At 50.1% G+C, this 18266-nt stretch overlaps 1 protein-coding gene across 6 annotated transcripts in view; it reads right to left on the minus strand.

Annotated features, from left to right (window-relative positions):
- Positions 1–18266, minus strand: part of LOC135920702 (rho GTPase-activating protein 20-like) — a 712294-nt gene that overhangs the window by 47086 nt on the left and 646942 nt on the right. For 5 of the 6 annotated variants that reach the window (XM_065454923.1, XM_065454925.1, XM_065454924.1 and 2 more), the window contains one exon: positions 1449–1559. In XM_065454923.1, coding sequence (XP_065310995.1) covers positions 1449–1559 — 111 coding nt within the window. Of the gene's footprint in view, positions 1–1448; positions 1560–1628; positions 1746–18266 lie in introns of those variants that run through there. The other variant, XM_065454926.1, reaches the window with a different exon arrangement.

Below are 18266 nucleotides of genomic sequence, written 5' to 3' on the forward strand. Positions count from 1 at the left end.
CCCAATTTAAAAGCGCAGTTAACTCCTCGGGTTTCGCGGCGATTACAGGGTCGCAGTACGAGCCCCCAAGAGAAGAGAGGGGGATCCGTCTCTCGGCTGTCCACACTAATTACGGGTCGACTCGTGTAATTCGCTCGTGGAAACAGCTCCGACGGCTACAGCATCGTGTACCCCGCGCTCAACGCAGCGCTGCAGGGAGGTTTCGAGCCGCGGAATTCGTAAATGAGCGGTTTTGAGAACAGGGCCTCTTCCACCGTTGCCCTCCTCCTCGCCCTTGTTTGAGGCCGAGGAGGCGTTGTTGTACAGACCCGGCCGCTGTTGTTGTTATAGACGTACCGACGAAATGTGGTAATCACAGAAGCAAGCCTGGAAGAGAAAAAAAAAGACCCCCCCACCCGTCCAATGACAGGCACACGCGTCCGTCATCCTGTGATGCCGCGAAGTGCCGCCACTCATCTTGCTGCGTCTCGATGCGAGGGAACGTAAGGTGAATAAGCGGGGAAAAATATATATATATGCAAAATGGAAATGGCACAAAACGCTATCGCGGAGCGAAAACCGGCTGCAAGCCGGCTGCCAAGTATTCGCACCCGCCGCCTATTACTTCCTCCGCCTTTCTCATGCAGTTATGTCGCTTCGTTCCCGTTCCTGATTCTTGCGTTCGTTCGCTTTCTTTGTCACGGCACCGGGACACAAGTGGTTGTCATCGGTTTGAGCCACGGTCGGGGAAGCACGTCATAGCCGGTGGACGCAATATTTGCGGTTCTCCACTCAGTCGCCATAGACTTCCTAAACGTTTCCCGTTTAACATCAGTTCTAATCGCGATGGCCCTTATCTGAAACACCTGGCGTGTCATATGTACCTGAGAGATGTGCGACCATGTGAATTTTTTACTTGCACTAACAAGCCATATTATTGCCTTTAGTGGTATCATGTTGGTCTGAAACATCTTGTGCGTCATATGCTTTAATTACACGAGAAACAAAAAAGAAAAAAGGGGGGGAAGAAGGAAAATGACGCAACGATGTCCACGGGAATCTTTGAGGCAACAGCCGTCATTCTCCAAAAGATGTCCTAGATGGCGCCACAATACCGCGCCGAAGCAAACACAGGCTTGGTTGGTTGAATCTGCGCCACGATAGCGCAAGTTGATGAATGCGCGCTCGAAGTGACTACCGATGAGGAGTACATACGTCAGCGGCACCGTGTACAAAATATATGTGAGCTGTGGCGAACTATTTCGGTCGCAGTTTCATACAAAGGAGCCTTTTAGATTTTGTTTGTTTGTTTGTTCTCTTTTGGGTGTTATCGGAACGGTCGTCTAGGCAATTTAAAATCTAGGCAACCTAGTCTAGGCAACGGTCGTCTAGGCAGATATAGAATTTAAATTAATAAACAGCGGCAATAATCAGTTTGAGAAAACATGCAAAGAGAAATGAGCACTCACGCTTTTTGCCTTCTGCGCCGCCTTGGTGAGGTCGTTGTAGTCTGGGTGGTGCTTGGGCGTAGCTGAGGCCAGCTGCGACAGATACTGCTCATACTGCAGCAGACGCTCCAACTGCAAGAAAATAAAGGAGGCGACCGATCAGAATGCGCAGAACGATCCCGCGAAACCAGAGCATATTACACGAACATGATACGCGTCGCACGACACCGTCTCGAACGCCGTCAGGGGATCCGGACAAACCAGATCCCCAGCAACAGTGACTCTCTCGCTCGTAGCGGACATTTGGGGACGTATTCTGCGACACTTCATTTTATATTCCGTTCGTCATTTTTTTAAAACCCGCTTTACTGGGCTGTCGATCTCGGCCGTGAGGGAAGCTCCGCGGTACGTGCCCGAGCCAGGTGACACGCGTCCGAGCCACATGTCACTTAATGATCGATGACGAAATGAAAAAAGTGACTGAGCTTTGGAAAATACGCTCCATGTGACCGCAATTGCAACGATCCATTTCATTACCCAGAGTTTTATTCCTGACACTATCAAATTCCACCACGTTGTCAAATTCCGCCTAGCTGGCGTTTCGGGCTTATTAGACAGGCCGTAGTAGCCCCGTGGGCCAGTGAGAACTGCCTAGATCACGAATGCGACAATATGGCGGAATTCTACAATCTTAGGATTAGCAGACAACGGCAGCACAGCGGCGTCCCGGCCAATAACGAAGCCAATCGCTCTCCCACAATGTACGGAACTGTGAGAGACAAAATTCTGCGAGTTCCGAAGCAAACTGCATCGTGCTCATTGCAATCGACGTCTCGCAGGGACACGAAGACCAGCCAGCGCCGCAGCACCAGATGCATTAACGAATTCACGAGAGTTCCACGGGACACGGGAAGCGACCGCACGCGGGGCGCGTTGACAGCCCCGAAAAGGTCGCGCGCTCCACTCGACGGCAATGCCAAGCTCTTGTCCGTAGTGGCTGGAGCAACCGACGGTCACGACGGAGCGCGGGCACGACCAGCCCGGCGGATGCCGTCGTTAATTCGCTCGTCTCGTCGGCTTTCCGCCGACGTTGCCGGCGTAGCACGGCGCTCGCAGTGACGCCAAGTTCACGATTGCGCGTAAAAAAAATAAAAATAAATAAACGCATATGAGCACACAGGACGCGGGGCCGGGTGTCCAAGCACGAGTCGTCACGCCGTCCTTTCTTCCGGCGTACGAAGGCATAAGCGAATGAGAGAGAGAGAGACAGAGAGCTCCGCACGGCCTCGTTTTGCGTCGGCCGCCGCTGCTGGCGCGCGCAACTTCGTGTCGCCGACTCGGCCACCCCGAGAAGACTGCCCGCGACCATGCAGTCCCTCCGGCACGCTCGCCGTATGCGGTCGTGTCACGACAATCTTGTGCAATCAGTGTTCGTTGTCGGCGCCGCGGCTGTAGTGCGCATGTGTATTCTCCCGGGCGCGTTTACCGAGCGCCTACATCCCCACCATGACGCGCGTGCGTCAAGACCACCACGCGTTGACTAGCCTTCCTCCTTTTACTATTACAGAAAGAGAGAGAGGGACGCGCTAAAGGGCCTTGAGGAAGAAGGCACAATGAAGACGCGACTCGCTCGTGTGTGTGATGACTTTCGTACGGCGTCGTAGAGACGGAGTCGCGCGACGCCTCCGGCAGCAAACAGTGTGGTTCCCGCGGGCAAAACGTTCTGCCCGTGAAAGCGTGGAAACAAACAAGCCGGTCCTCGGCTTCGCCTCGTCGGGACACCAGTTTGTCGGGACGACGCTGTTCAAAGCGCCGCGCAAACAGGAGGTTCGCGCTGTCGCAACATTGTGTATAGCAGCGAGGTGAGGCACGCGGCGTGTTTGCTCGTAATTAAAAGCTCCCCGCAGTGCTTCTCCATGATGCGGCCGAGGGCCGTTTGCGGGAGTGCTCGTCACTTTACGTTGCGACATGGGTGTGTTTCGACGGGCGACGAACGACGATATACTCTAGCTTTAGCTTACCATGTGGCTTTCCATAGTAATATACATCCGAGTGCGCGTTTATGAAGAATGCTGTTCATCACTATGAGGGCCACCGCTTGACACTTGACTTCTGTTTCGGTCAAATCTGTACAGACGATACCTCTCGAGGATTTTTCACCTAAACTTATCAAAACTTTAATTTTTTTTTCTCTGTAGAGTTTGCACTACGGTCCCTGCTATAGATTCGAACATCTTTCTTTTTTTCATATTCTAGTGAATCAATAATCAAATAAACTGAAGCAATATTTACTCAGCGCGCCGTTTGCAAAGGCAAACACAAAGGGGACAAGAAAAAATGGTATCGACTACCAACATTTCGCTAGCCTGTGTCAAAATACCTCATCAAGCGCATCACTACATCAAACAATTGCGGCGACAGCAACATAATGCAAAAAAGGGGGGGGGGGGAAGAAAAGAGTTCACCGCGTCAAGCAGGAGGTCAGTCATCGGCGGTCTGTTATATGCGCCGGGACGAAAATGATTTCCCTCCGCCGATTGCCTAATATACCCAGAACAATAGCATACGCAACCTATAGTTGCGATGTTTCCCAAAGCGAGCGGCGCTTCCTTGCCTGAATACGTGCATGACGAGGCAGACAATGCGCGACTGCATCTCATTAGTCTCCCATGCAGAGTAAGGGCGATGCCGGGCCTTTATGGAAACATCCGTTGCGCTGGCCTTGCTTGCATGCTAAGCTCGGATAGCACATGAGATAAAGAAAAACGTTGTATAAAAACGCGGGGAGGTTAACCAGAGGTAGTTCCGGTTGGCTATACCAGTACTGGAAAGTTGTGGCCTCACAACGCAACGCGTACAGTCGGTCAGTCGGACGTATCGTCGGCGAAAAAGGCTGAATTATCGGCATTTCAGCCTCGAATCCAAATTTTAAGTGGACAGTAGCCTTTGCGATCAAACGACTAATTCATTAAAAATGAGAAGCGCTTAACGAAGCAGAAACGAAGCAGGACACTAATTCCACGACATTCGTCGTGGAATTAGTGTCCCCTGAACTTTTATCGCCGACTGCGCGCATCACCGTCACCGTATGCCGGTGGTATACAAATATAAGCAGAGCGGATGTGCACGTTTCGTGACGCAATGAAAAACTGAACAGTGCATATTTCCTACAGATCGAAACGAATAACCATTCCATTTATTTGTCCCGATGCAAACAATCACGATGTTTATTCTTCTTTCCCCATTTTTTTTATTTATTTTGCGAACAATCACAATTTCACGATTTTTGCTGCTCCGATGAAAATGTTCCTGTTCCCGTTTCGTTTGCGTACAAAAGTACGCATCATAGGAAGAAAAAAAAAGCTTCTCCATGTTGTGAAGCCAGAAAAATGTGGCGCCCGCTCATACAGGAGCATATGTCGTAAGAGAGAGAGAGAGAGAAGGTATGAAAAAAAGGCAGAGATGTTAACCAGACTGAGTTCAGTTTGCTACCCTGCGCGTGGGGAGGGGAATGGAGAGAGAGAGAGAGAAAATGTAAATGCGGCCATGCAGCAAGCGACGATAAAAACCATCATAGTTAGATTGCAAAACATTATGCTCATAGTATAGGGAAGCTATTTTACAACCGAGTAGCGGAAAGCAATCAGGAAGCGCGGCCCAATTACGGGGACCTTTATGGATCTGAAAATAGCGGCACGCAAGCCCGATTGAAACCGCCACCGGGCCTGCCGGAGGAAAAGTGCACATTTGCTCGGCCCAGTTATGCCGATCGTCTAGACGGCCTACATCTGCAAGTTACGTCGGAGGAAACACGCGAAACGAAGCAACGGGCGCAAAACGGAAGCGCTGAGAAACCGCAAGACCAGCTAGCACAAAGTGGGAAGCATGAAAACCGAGAACGAGAAGGGGCCAGGGCGGTAATTCTGCGACAATGCCGTTTTTGAAAACGGAAATAGGTCTATTTTATTATTAGATTTTTTTTGCACGAAGGAGGACGGTGGGAATAAGGAGCGGATATAGAACTGCGCAGACACGCCACATAATCGCTGCAACCACGAAATCGAAAAAAAAAAGAAAGTAGACCCAGGAGCTTACGACACACGTGAAAGGACTGTCCAGCTGGGAGCCAAGCGCCAATCGGACCGCACCATGAACGTGTGTGCTATTTTGGGTGATTTTCTGCACGTTTCGACCACACGCCTGGAAACTTGGCATAATAACAGTAGGATGAACTGTCGCCCAGGTGACGAAGGAAGCAGACCAAGTGTTTCGTTAAAAGCCAACATCGAATAAGTCGAGGAAAGAAAGGTGGTCCTCTTCAGGGAATCAAATTTGGGTCCAACTTGCAGACCTAGTAAGTTGCTCTACCTACTCGAAAAACCAGAAAGGAAAAAAAACAGCGAGGTGCCAGGTGTCTACAATTAATTTATTTCGTAATGAGTAATAAACTAAAATGTGTGCCAACCGAAAGCGCGACAAGCTGACGTATTGCGCAAAACAAGATTAATTCCGAGAAAATTCCCAATGCATAAGTGATTTTGGGGTAAAAAAAAAGGGTATCCTGACTGAACCAAGTGGATGATCAAACTTCGCAGAGGCTTCAGGTGAACTCGTGAGTGCCGTGCTTTAGCATTAGATGGCGCTCCTATGCGCCTTCGTCTATAGAGTTACTGTATATGCCACCAAAGGTCCCTTTGCTAGCATATACAGCAACTCCACCGTCGGCGGCAAATGATGAGCGGCGCTCTTCTTACCGTCTTGCAGCCTTGCAGTGATATGCGTCGCAGTTCAATTTGTAGCCTCTCCTTCGTTCCTCCATTGTTGGGAAACTCATCGTCCGGCCCTCTACTCTGTTCTGTCTCTTGGTTCCAACCGAAAGCGGACCAGCCGCAGTTTTAACAGCACTATTGTACACAGCCTATTTGTTATTGCGTAGGTTAATGCAAGCGTATTCTAACTTGTTTCCCAGAAACCGCAGCGCGCGCAAATGATATAAAGCAAGCCGCTTCTACGTGTATGAGACGTCGGGAACGCAAAGAGGCTCACATCACATGAATCCTTCCTGCTGGCAATCGTGTCGACAGTGAGGCTAAAAGAAGCTGTGGTGGACACGGGGAATCCTTTTGATATGCCTACGGTGGGAAATCAGTATACACCTAGTCCGCGACAACGCCTGGGACGAACCAAGCGCGACCGCAAGAAGCTACTACAAACTCGTAATAAAACTTGCCGTATAGACTGCGTACAGATCCGAGCAGGCAAGGCAGCTTCTACAGCTCCTTCTGGCGAATACATAATCACGGCGGCGGCAAGCGAGCTTACTCCACCACGGCGACCTGGAAAAAGCCAGGGTCATCGCTTCCAGGAACAGCCGCCCTCGAGATATCCGTGCGTCATTGGACGAGCGCGCGCGCGCGCGAGCATGGGGAGGAACGTTTTGCCACCGCGGGTGATGCCAGTGAAGCGATCGTCGATGCGGAAAGCGCAGCGACGGCTCGGCACGGCCGCACCGCGCATACGTGCACCTCGCCTCGCCGACGCCAACGCGTTTTCTGTGCTATCGCGGCCGCGTTCCTCTCCCGCGAAGACGCATAGAAGACGTGTGGAAGGGAGGGAGGGTTTACTAGTGAAGTTTCGGGGCGTTGGAGTGCGGCGCATGCGCCGGCGCGAAGACACTGAGCCTGGCGTTTGTAAAAAAAACCGGTGTATCTCGTAAGCGGGAGACGGGCGGCGCCAGACTTGTACTTATAAGCAAAAACGACGACGCAGAAAAGACGGCCGGTGGACGTTCGAATGTGGTAGTGTAGCTACATGGAAGAAGACAGAGCGCAAGCCCGCGTTAAGGGTGTCCGCTGCGCGTTCTTTTTTGTCTGCTCGGCAACCGCTCAGGGCCGACGGGTGCGCAGAGTCCGGAGTTGCATGTCGCGTTGACGGAAAGCTCCCAGTGGTCTACAGAAACACGCGCGCGCGCTCGCATTCACACACACACACACACACACACACGCACACACACACACACACACACACACACACACACACACACACAGTCACGTGTGCATAATTTGACGAATTTCTGCGCTGTCTTCAAACGCGCCCCAACAAAAACGCCGACTCGGAGGAAGGTGTGAATGGGAGTACAGACTTACGAGGGAGAATATTGGGCGGCTCTTCTTTTTCGGCGCCAGACAAGAAGCCCCGAGGGACGGGTACTCATGCACAACGGCGCCACCTTTCGGGAAAAGGTCGCACAACTGTCTTTCACGTGCGACAGGGTATTATAGTACAAGCGGCGACAGCCCCCACGTCTGGATGAAGTAGTAAAACCGTTCATCATCACCTCTTGCCGGTTCGCGTATACCCTTTGACGTCCGGCCGCAAACGAGCCACCCCCCATCAACGACGAAGATGCCAAGTGTGGCACACACATCCAAGGACGGGACACGCTATAGCTGCCAGGAGACGTGGAAAACAGCACCGTTTTCCAAGCTCACGCCGACGTTACCCGTGGCGCTTTCGGCATGCCGACTACGCTGCCGGCGACGCCTTTATCCGTCACTTTCACACCTAGCTCTCTTGACATGCTCGTGGAACGAACGAAGAGGACCCCGCCCAGAGCTGGCAGCACGGGCGGCCATGTCTGCGTACCACGGAGTCGCTCATCCTCGTCATGCGTGTATGCGCAAATCCGAAAGAAAAAGCAAACAGAATGCTTCGGCGCAGCTGAAATGACTGAAGCATGAGAGTGCGCGCGTGCTTCTACAGCTCCTTGCATACACAAGTTGCATGCATCGCTGCCAACGCTGAGAGGAAAACAACGACCATATTAGCGATATTGCGCATGATGCGGATGTCAGAAAGAGAGAGAGAGTAATTCTATGTCCTGAAATACAAGGAATCATTCGAACTAACATAGACGAAGCGGAAAGATTACTATGAGCCAAGTATGAGTGAAGCAGGGAAAACAGAAGCACAGTTAACAAGTAAACATTGACTTTAGGCAAGCAAATAATACAAAGTGTGATGCGCAGTGAGAAAGTTTGCCCGAAGTAGGTGCATCCTCGCTTCTTTCTCGGATATGAAAATTCGATGGAAATCTGCCTTCCAGCAGATTGAAACATTCTAACGTTGACGAAACATTTTGATGTCGAAATTCTGAATACGCGTTTAAATCCGTTCCGAACTTGTTTGCTCGTTCCGATGTGCCACAATAGTACTCTATTACGACTGCGATAAGTGTTTACACGAGCCCACGGCAAGGCACGGGGAGATTGGCGCGGAGAGTACTTAATGCATGGTACTTCACCTTGCAAACAACCAAACCTGGTATCTCGTCTTGTATGAGACAAAACGATAGAAGCATCGTTCAAGAATTCCACAGCTCTAAACGTAGCGCAACGTAAAAATGAACTGTCATAAAGTTCTCGAATTGTACGCAGTTCGACTGTCTCACGGTGCGAAGCCAAACCGAGCTCACAGCCAAGATCCGTTACACTAGAGAGAGGTGTGAACAGACGAGAGGTCATCGCCCTGCTATTGATGATTGAGTGCGTTGAATTGTACTTCAGACGCTGATATTCAAATACCCATAAGCTGCAACTCCGCGCTTACGTCGTCTAGTCCTTTGCACCGATGGTTATGATGAATGGTGATGATGATATGGGGCTCGACCTTTTTAAGCCGCTGCAACATATAAGTAAAAAGCAGCACATTCAGATAAAGTTAGATAGGGTAAAGTGCCTAATACAGGCGCCCTGTGGTAGTCACCAAGAACGACTAGCCAAACTTCACGTCCTTCATGACTCCTCCGCTTTATTAACACGCTGCGCGCAACTATTCACGTTCACCACTCAGACTCCGTGGAGACGTTCGTCCGCCCTCGCTGTGAGAGCACCTCGAAGGCGCGCGGCGGAAAGAATGCGTGGGCGTCGGAGACCGCAGAACGACACAGCATCGCCGCCGCATGGGATGGCACTGGCTTTCAGCCCGGCGCTGTCGACAGCTCCCGAGAGACGAGACGACGACGACGCCCAAAGGGAACGTCTCGGAGACTCTCTGCGGCGGCGGGCGTGACGCGAAAGCTCCTTCACGCGTGCAAGTAACACGAGCCATGCCAGAGGCGAGTATCGCATGCCTGAAAGGCGTGCCTCTGGCCTGACGTTGGCGAGCGAACGCACGCAGCGTGTAATGCGCGCGCGCCTCTCACATAGGGAAGCCACGCACGCGTTCCGATCGTGACGCATCCGATCAGTGATGCGGCGGCGAGTGAAAGTGACTCCGAGTCGGTAGCAGCCGCATGTGTCGTCCTTTGAGGAACCGTCGGCATCTCGGCTCGACGCCGGGTGCCGCGCGCAGCGGACCAGGAAATGTGGCTTCGTGCGGGCGGCCCGTGACCGTAGTTGAATGGTCCGCGAAAGCGGGGGACTGGCTCGATTACACGAGCACTTCGGAGCTGCATACCGCGTACGGCCTTCCCTAAGCGTCAACGGAGAATGTCGATGACTCCGAAACGAAACAAATAAAAACGGTTTATTTTCACCTTACTGCGACCTAATTTCAGTACCAACAAATGCCCGGGCGTCCGGCGTCTTCGGCGGCGATATTGTAGCAGCAAATTGTCCTCAATCAAGAGTATATAGTGATCTGCGGACATACAGTTTTTGCTATCAGTCCTCGGCTCTTTTAGCGCCAGAATGTCACGCGAGGACAAGATGCGTGACTATAGAAGCCGTTCTGTGGCATCTGATCCCGTCGTGACTGCACGTAATTATCCACGGCATGGAGACAAGCCCTGGTGGGTATACAGCATAGTTGTCTTTCGATATGGGCGTATGGAACAGACGATGCGCTGTCATCTATACTATATAACGAGGGGCACTACGGCAGACTTTTCGTGATTGCGATGTCGTTGTGTGGTCCGTTATCTGCCCCAAAAGCACTCGCGAGACCGTGCAGCTATTATCTGGTTTCCGCGGGAAATGAAAGCGCACACCGACGCCGTCAGCTCCGCTTCCATTTATACGCTGCCAAACAGCCAAGCCACTCCGACTATCCGGATTTGGCCTGACGATCGAGAAACTCAGCGAGTAAAAGCTGAAGGCCGCGGGAGCCCCCATTTATGGGGCGGCAAAGGAAATTGGCCGCGATTAGACCACGTCTGAAAGGAATCGCCCCGTCGATACGGTTTTGGCCGTGTCTCTCGGGGGCTGTAGAGAAAGCGGGATCTGGATACGGCGGACGAAGAGTACAGTAAGCACAAATAAACGCGCAGAATCGCGCGCACTGGCACATCGCGTCTAGCCAAGGATCTGGCGCCAAACTAGCTCGTTGCCCTAATGGCATGCGATCGACCTCGGTCGCATGGGACGGGTATATGGAGGGGGGTTCCAAGGTCACCAGCGAATGCCGACCATATGGCTAGTTGAGCTAGGCGGCTATTTGGAAGCCTTCGATACCAATATTGCGCGCTTCAAAGAGAAGAAAAAGAAGGAAAAGAGCACGAAAGAGAGAAAGAAAGAAAGAAAGAAAGAAAGAAAGAAAGAAAGAAAGAAAGAAAGAAAGAAAGAAAGAAAGAAAGAAAGAAAGAAAGAAAGAAAGAAAGAAAGAAAGAAAGAAGGAAAAACAACCAATGATTGGAGTGGCGAAAGCAGCAAGTGCTCCGCGGTGCATGTGCATGCCATGGACCGATATCTGCTAGCAAGGGCCCTAGCCTAATACTCCTCATTACGCTTTTGAATCTCGGAAGTATACTTAGACGATGCGTTGCTTTGGACATTTGAGTTGCTTCAGCTATCAGGCTCTGCTTTCTAAGCGCGGATAATGCAAACTGTTCGTGGGAGTAAGGCACTCAGTAGCTTTGAAACCACGCACACAAGCGTTCGCCAGGCAAGGAACGTGAGATGAAGATGGATGACCCTGAGCGGACTTATGCGATAGCGCAGGTTATAAGAGACTAAATCGTTGGACAGTGAGCTGCTTCAACGATATGCCAGCCGCTATCTTGCTAAAGCTATCTTTTTTTTTTTCGCTTTCATTCCTTGTCATGCGATCATCAATAAAACACTGCTGAACAACGCTTCAACGGATAGTATCGCTTGGATCTGGCCGCACCATTATCTGTCGTCAGCTGCCACCGTGATCGTACGCAGAGCTCTGTCTGGGTGCAAGTTATAGGAAACCCAGTTGGTCAAGGTTAATCCGGAGACCTCCAGCATGGCGTCCGCGGCTTCACGGTTAATTCGTTTCTCTTGGACGTTAAACTCCATCACTCAAACCATCCACCCGTCAGGTGAGCCTAAATTTTTCGTTTAATTAATCACCAGGGAGCAGTACAGCGTACGTGCCAAGAACGCCGGAACCTGCGCTTGGCACTGAAGGAGTGCGCTTGGGATGTTACGGAGGTTTCGAAGGGAATGCTGCTACAGAGTGGACAAGGTTACAGAAACTAAAAAAGCACTGTAGAATGGAAACACGAGAGCACGCCGCACGAGATCAAACGGCTAGCGTGCGATATGAGCGTCCTTGATGTCGAGATATCGCACCGGCGAGGGCGCGTACTAACGCACGAACTACACAGCGAGAGCGCGCAATGCAGAGGAGCAACGCAGTGGGTGTGGAATCACGTTCCAGAACGCAGCGGCGACGTGCACGCATACGCGCGCCGTACAAAGTACATAACACGAGTGCGGGACACGCCCACCAGTCCGTATTTACTATCGGCGAGACTCGAATAATGCGAGTAATAAAGAAAAATAAACTCCTAAAGGGATGTATAATGGCTCGCGCATGATTAACGACCGCACTGAGTATATATACTATACATCGACGGTGCGGTCCACGCAGTTAGTATCGCACGACCCTTCTCCGCCTCCTTTTCCACTTGAAGCCTCCCCCCCTCCCTCGCCAGCTTGTATACTGCACGCACATGGCGCAAGACAAATGGGAGAATGTCTAATTATTTGGAAATCCATCCGGGGCGTTAGCCACTGCGGCAACCGGCGAACGTTCAGTTCGCCGGATGCCTCGTTCGACCGGTGCGTGTAAGGGTGGCTTCGGTGCCGTGCTCTTGATGATGGCGATCCCAAGGTGAACCGCCGCGGCAGGAAGTATAAAGCTACAGACTCTCGGCGCGGGCAGAGGCGCAGCGTGCACTGGTCTTCTGCGCGTATAAACAACACCCAGGGTCGTCGAGATGCGATTCTCGATATAACTGGATTTCTAAGGCAGCCGAGGAGCGTCTTTATGTGGTATGCAAAAAATAGAAAAGAGAGAGAGATAGGGAGGGAGGGAAGACACACAATACTCGTAAAACAGTGGCTGCGTGCCGACATTTCCTGGCGTGGACCGGGTATCTGCACAGATGCGCGTGCGAGCCGGCGACGTGAGAAGCGAAAGCGACATACATAAACAATTGCCTAAGAAGCGTATCTTTTTTTTATATATTTGGGGTTTTACGTGCCAAAACCACTTTCTGATTATGAGGCACGCCGTAGTGGAGGACTCCGGAAATTTTGACCACCTGGGGTTCTTTAACGTGCACCTAAATCTAAGTAAACGGGTGTTTTCGCATTTCGCCCCCATCGAAATGCGGCCGCCGTGGCCGGGATTCGATCCCGGGACCTCGTGCTCAGCAGCCCAACACCATAGCCACTGAGCAACCACGGCGGGTCCTAAGAAGCGTAGCCGTGGTTCTCTTTGAGGGGCGGGAAGGGGTGTTCAGCGTTCACTAGAGTGTTAACAAAGGCAGGTTTCAATAAAATGCGAGGTTGTCCAGGTACCGAAACACACAGACAGACATTATAATCCCCTACACCCCTGGCGTTTCTAACCGCCGCCCGCCTACAGCGTGCTGCTGAAGACTAAGACGATAAACGGAGCTGGCTATTCGTAGTCAAAAAGTTGTGCACGATGTGGACTTAAAAAACAAGCAAACAAACAAAGATAAACGTGTTTTAATGCGGCATGCGACGGCAAAACAGCGAAACGCTCTCATCAATTTTGTTGTTGTTGTTGTTGTTGTTTTAAACTAAAATCTTGTGGCCCGCGTTGCACCCGTCGCCCGGCTGCCCGTGGTGCGAGCACGAACGGGCCGATATGGCCCATGTGCTTTGGGAATGCCGACTCCACGTGGAACAAGGACAAAGAGGAAGGGGGAATACAACAGCAGAACCCTCTGAAGCGGGGCGCCTCGCTGAGAGATGGCAAGCCGCCCTCCTCAGCGAGGCACCCGAAGACCAGGAGTGGGCCGTCCTGCGGGCCAGGGCCGTTGCCGAGGATCTCGAAAGATTTTCCTCGGGCGATGGACCCCTGGCAGCCTAGCCCCGGGCACCAACATCAACAACCGTTGGACAAATAAAGTTTATTCCTATCCTATCCTTCTGCCTCTAGACTCGTTTCTACGCAGGAGACTAAAGTGTTCCAAGCAAATTAGTAAAAAAAAAAACGTTTATAGAGTATTGGGAAATATGTACGGGTCAGGAAAAGAGCACGCGTCAATAACAGACCCGATCGCGTGCGGTTCATCGTCCGCATGCATAGGATGACACTTATTCGCCGTTCAAAGGGAAGGTTCGTTCGGAGACGAGCAGCTTTCCTCACGTCAACGCGGTCAGCTGGTCGGTTGGTTACGGGACTTCCTCTTACAAGCGCGCAGACATCAGAGAGGCCGCCGTTAAACACCGTCGCGAACGTCTCGTACACTTCTTGTTCGCGTTAGAGAAAGTGCACCGTATACCATGCATGCGGCCGCAAAGGAAAGCAAAGGAAGAAATGGGGGTCAAAGAGCATACGCGGCCTACACACGAGCTTCAAACCGGGCCGTGGGCATTCTGCAACGACTTTTTTCTTCGGCTTGCGATAGAGTCCGCCTGCATTCGGCACTCATATAACACCCAGAAAACCCACGCGGAGAACTGCAGCGAAGCCAGAAAAAACGAAGCCGAAGGTCCGCGAAAGGTCAGCTTCGGCCCTCGTTTTTTTCAGGTCCCGGTCTAGAAGACGAGGAAGCTGGGCGGATTGGGAATGGACGAGGTCTTTGGGCCGTCAATCATAAACCACACGCGTCCGTCTATATATAGCGGTCACTCCCACGCACGCACGCGCATACGCACATACACGAACCCATGCACAAACATGCGCATAGACACACACGTGCGGGCCCGTACGCTCGTCACACGCACATGCGCACGTATAGTTCCAGCGCGTGGACAATGGTCACCCGCGTTTGCACGATATCGTTGAAAGCTGTCCGGGCGGCGTCGTGCAGGAGAATGCTCGACGCTGCTCGCTCACACGTGTGAGTCCAGCTGCAGCCGGCTATATGTATAGCTCGGCGGTCACTCAGTCAGCAGAACCCGTAGGACACGCTCGGGAGAGGAAAAAAAATAAGAAAAAGAAATAAAAGAGAGAAGCGCCGAAAGCACGCTTCAACGCTGCTTCCGTGTAATTTTTTTTTTTTTGGAACGCCGCGCGCGGCTCCAGCCAGCGAGCGCTCAAGAAAAGCACGCAAGAAGCCGGGCTTTCTGAGGCAATGACGTTCCTCGCGCTTTTTTGTTTTTTCCTTCAAAGAAAAAGCCATCGACCGTACGCGCCGCAGTACGACGCGGCTCCGCTTAGCCTTTCGCGTTTATGGATGGACGCACGCGGCCGCGCGGGTTATAGAGAAAAGCCGTGCGTGCCTGCTTGGCGGCTTCGAAATCATGCACGCGTGCGCGCTTGTCTGCGACTGCGCGGACGGCGAGAAGTGTTACACGAGTACGAAGAGGAAATTACGGTAAGAAAGAGAATGAGGGGAAGGAAATAAAAAGAAGCGGGCGCGTAGCCCAGCTCGAGACATTGTGGTTGACTGACTCGCAGTTTGACGCATGTATACAGATAGAAGTGCTTATAATCTATCTATCTATCTATCTATCTATCTATCTATCTATCTATCTATCTATCTATCTATCTATCTATCTATCTATCTATCTATCTATCTATCTATCTATCTATCTATCTATCTATCTATCTATCTATCTATCTATCTATCTATCTATCTATCTATCTATCTATCTATCTATCTATCTATCTATCTATCTATCTATCTATCTATCTATCTATCTATCTATCTATCTATCTATCTATCTATCTATCTATCTATCTATCTATCTATCTATCTATCTATCTATCTATCTATCTATCTATCTATCTATCTATCTATCTATCTATCTATCTATCTATCTATCTATCTATCTATCTATCTATCTATCTATCTATCTATCTATCTATCTATCTATCTATCTATCTATCTATCTATCTATCTATCTATCTATCTATCTATCTATCTATCTATCTATCTATCTATCTATCTATCTATCTATCTATCTATCTATCTATCTATCTATCTATCTATCTATCTATCTATCTATCTATCTATCTATCTATCTATCTGTCTGTCTGTCTGTCTGTCTGTCTGTCTGTCTGTCTATCTGTCTATCTGTCTATCTATCTGTCTGTCTGTCTGTCTGTCTGTCTGTCTATCTATCTATCTATCTATCTATCTATCTATCTATCTATCTATCTATCTATCTATCTATCTATCTATCTATCTATCTGTCCATCTATCTATCTATCTATCTATCTATCTATCTATCTATCTATCTATCTATCTATCTATCTATCTATCTATCTATCTATCTATCTATCTATCTATCTATCTATCTATCTGTCTATCTGTGCTCGTGCGTGAGTGTCTGTCCATGTCATTCTGGTCTCGCTGCAATCGCCTCGAATCGGACACTTGCGAACTCTGGTTGTGCAATATGACTCAGTGCCCGCACATAAAATGCGTCAGGGTTACGTCTATACATTGGTCGTCCCTCTTTCTCTGCCTCTCTCTGAGCCCCGCACCTGCGATGATCACCGTCTGCAAAGACCGTTTCGATGCTTCATCCTCCCTCATTTTTTTTCTCGCTGAAATCCAATCATACGCCTTCACTTGTGACCCGTAAAGCGTTCCTTTACCCGTCGGATCGGGCGCGCACCGAAGCACAAATACACGGTAGAGTCGCAGAATCAGACGCGCAGTCAATCTGTCATTCGCCGAAAAGCATGCGCTGTCGAAGCTGTACGCTTGTAACGAACCTTGACGAAAAAAAAAATAAACTGACAACAATCAAATGCATCTATCCCACATACGCTTTCCTTCAACGTTGCGGCGCGAGCGTTTATCATGCGCGTTGAAATGATGGAGGAAAGAAAAGAAAGAGGAAAAAGAAATGAAAAGCACAAAATAAGTGCCGCGAAACGTATCATGCAGGCAGGCAGCTGCTGGAGGTCGTCTCGATTTCGCTTCATTCGCGGTGCATATCGCAATCAAACTGACCTATCCTGCTGTTTTGCATTTATTTATCTTTTTTTTCACATTTTTTTTTACCGCACCTGGAACATCTTCAGGAAATTGTTGATCGACGCGTACTGCAGGAGCCAAGCTAATTCTTTCCGTTGAACGCAGAGACTAAATGCGCTGAGTAGCGTGCTTTCACCTCTTAGGTGAGCTCCGAACGAATTAAATACGCATGCGAAAAAAAAAACTATCACTGTTACAACATATATCACAAGATAAACAAAAAACGGTCGCGCTCCGTGCATTGGGTACACGTCAAAAAACTACAGGTGGTCAAAAGCTAACCCGCATCCTCTCTCCCCTACACGGCGTCCCTCTGAACCCACAGTGCAGTTTCGGAACATTAAACACCACAACTTATTATCGTTAAATTACATTCGTATAGCTTAATAAGACGACGCTACCAGCCCTCCTGTTTTGGCAAACGCAATCCGGTGTTCTGTAGTACACGTCTGATTTGGCAGACCTATACTTCTATACGCTAAAACACTGTTGCAAACAGCGCACCCTGAAGAAATCGGCCATCCACATGCAGCACTCAAGACAAACCGCGGAACGCGGCCAAGGCGAGTTCTTCCGCGTTACATTGGATCTCTGTTGACTCCTTGGTCAACGCCACCAAGAAAAACCAGACGCGCGCGTCCACATGGTTGCAGTCTGTAATTGCGCGCACGTGCTCGGCGCGGATACAATGTACTGCGCGCTCCTTTCATTAACGCAGTTCAAGGAAGACCGGCTCTAAACTATACGGAGGCCGCATAGACTAGCTATTCGACGTAAACCGGATCCACGCCGAGGAAGCGGCGAAACTAAAAAAAGAAAAAGAAAAACGCGCGCAGTGCGGGCAGACGGGGGGAGGCTGCGCTGTCTCATAGTTGCACTCAAGCACAAAGCTTCGTTAATTTGACCTGCTAGTAAACAAGGCTGCAAGGACATATGTGCGCGCCTCACTGTGCGCTGATAAACGTTGGGGCCGCCGGCTTATCATGGCTAGAGGTAGCTGCTGATGGCACTGCACAGAGAAAATACTACTGCATACGTTAGAATACCTGCATGCATTCGTCCTTCGTCCTAAGTATACCTTCGTTCACTGTCTACCGGCTGCCAGTATAAGCATCTTCTTCTCCTCTCTTTAAAGGTATGCCGGAAGTTTGGGCATCAAACGAGTCGGTTATCTCAAAATCTTATCTAAGAAAGGCGACCATAAAAAAATCGCAAGGATATAAAAAAAATGTTTTAGAACGAGTCTACAATGAAATAACAAAACAATAACGACGCAAGTTTACAGGCAACGAAGAAATATACATAGAAGATAAAAAGGGTTTAAGAATACAAGAAATGCACAAGCATGAACAGGTCATGGGAACATGGAAAACACCGAAAACGCCCATAAACTATTGTTCACGAGAAAATCTCGTAAATTCATGCGAGCTAATCCCCGTTTCTTGGGGGACGACCAC

This window comes from Dermacentor albipictus, chromosome 5 (assembly GCF_038994185.2).
Source record: "Dermacentor albipictus isolate Rhodes 1998 colony chromosome 5, USDA_Dalb.pri_finalv2, whole genome shotgun sequence".
NCBI lineage: Eukaryota > Metazoa > Arthropoda > Arachnida > Ixodida > Ixodidae > Dermacentor > Dermacentor albipictus.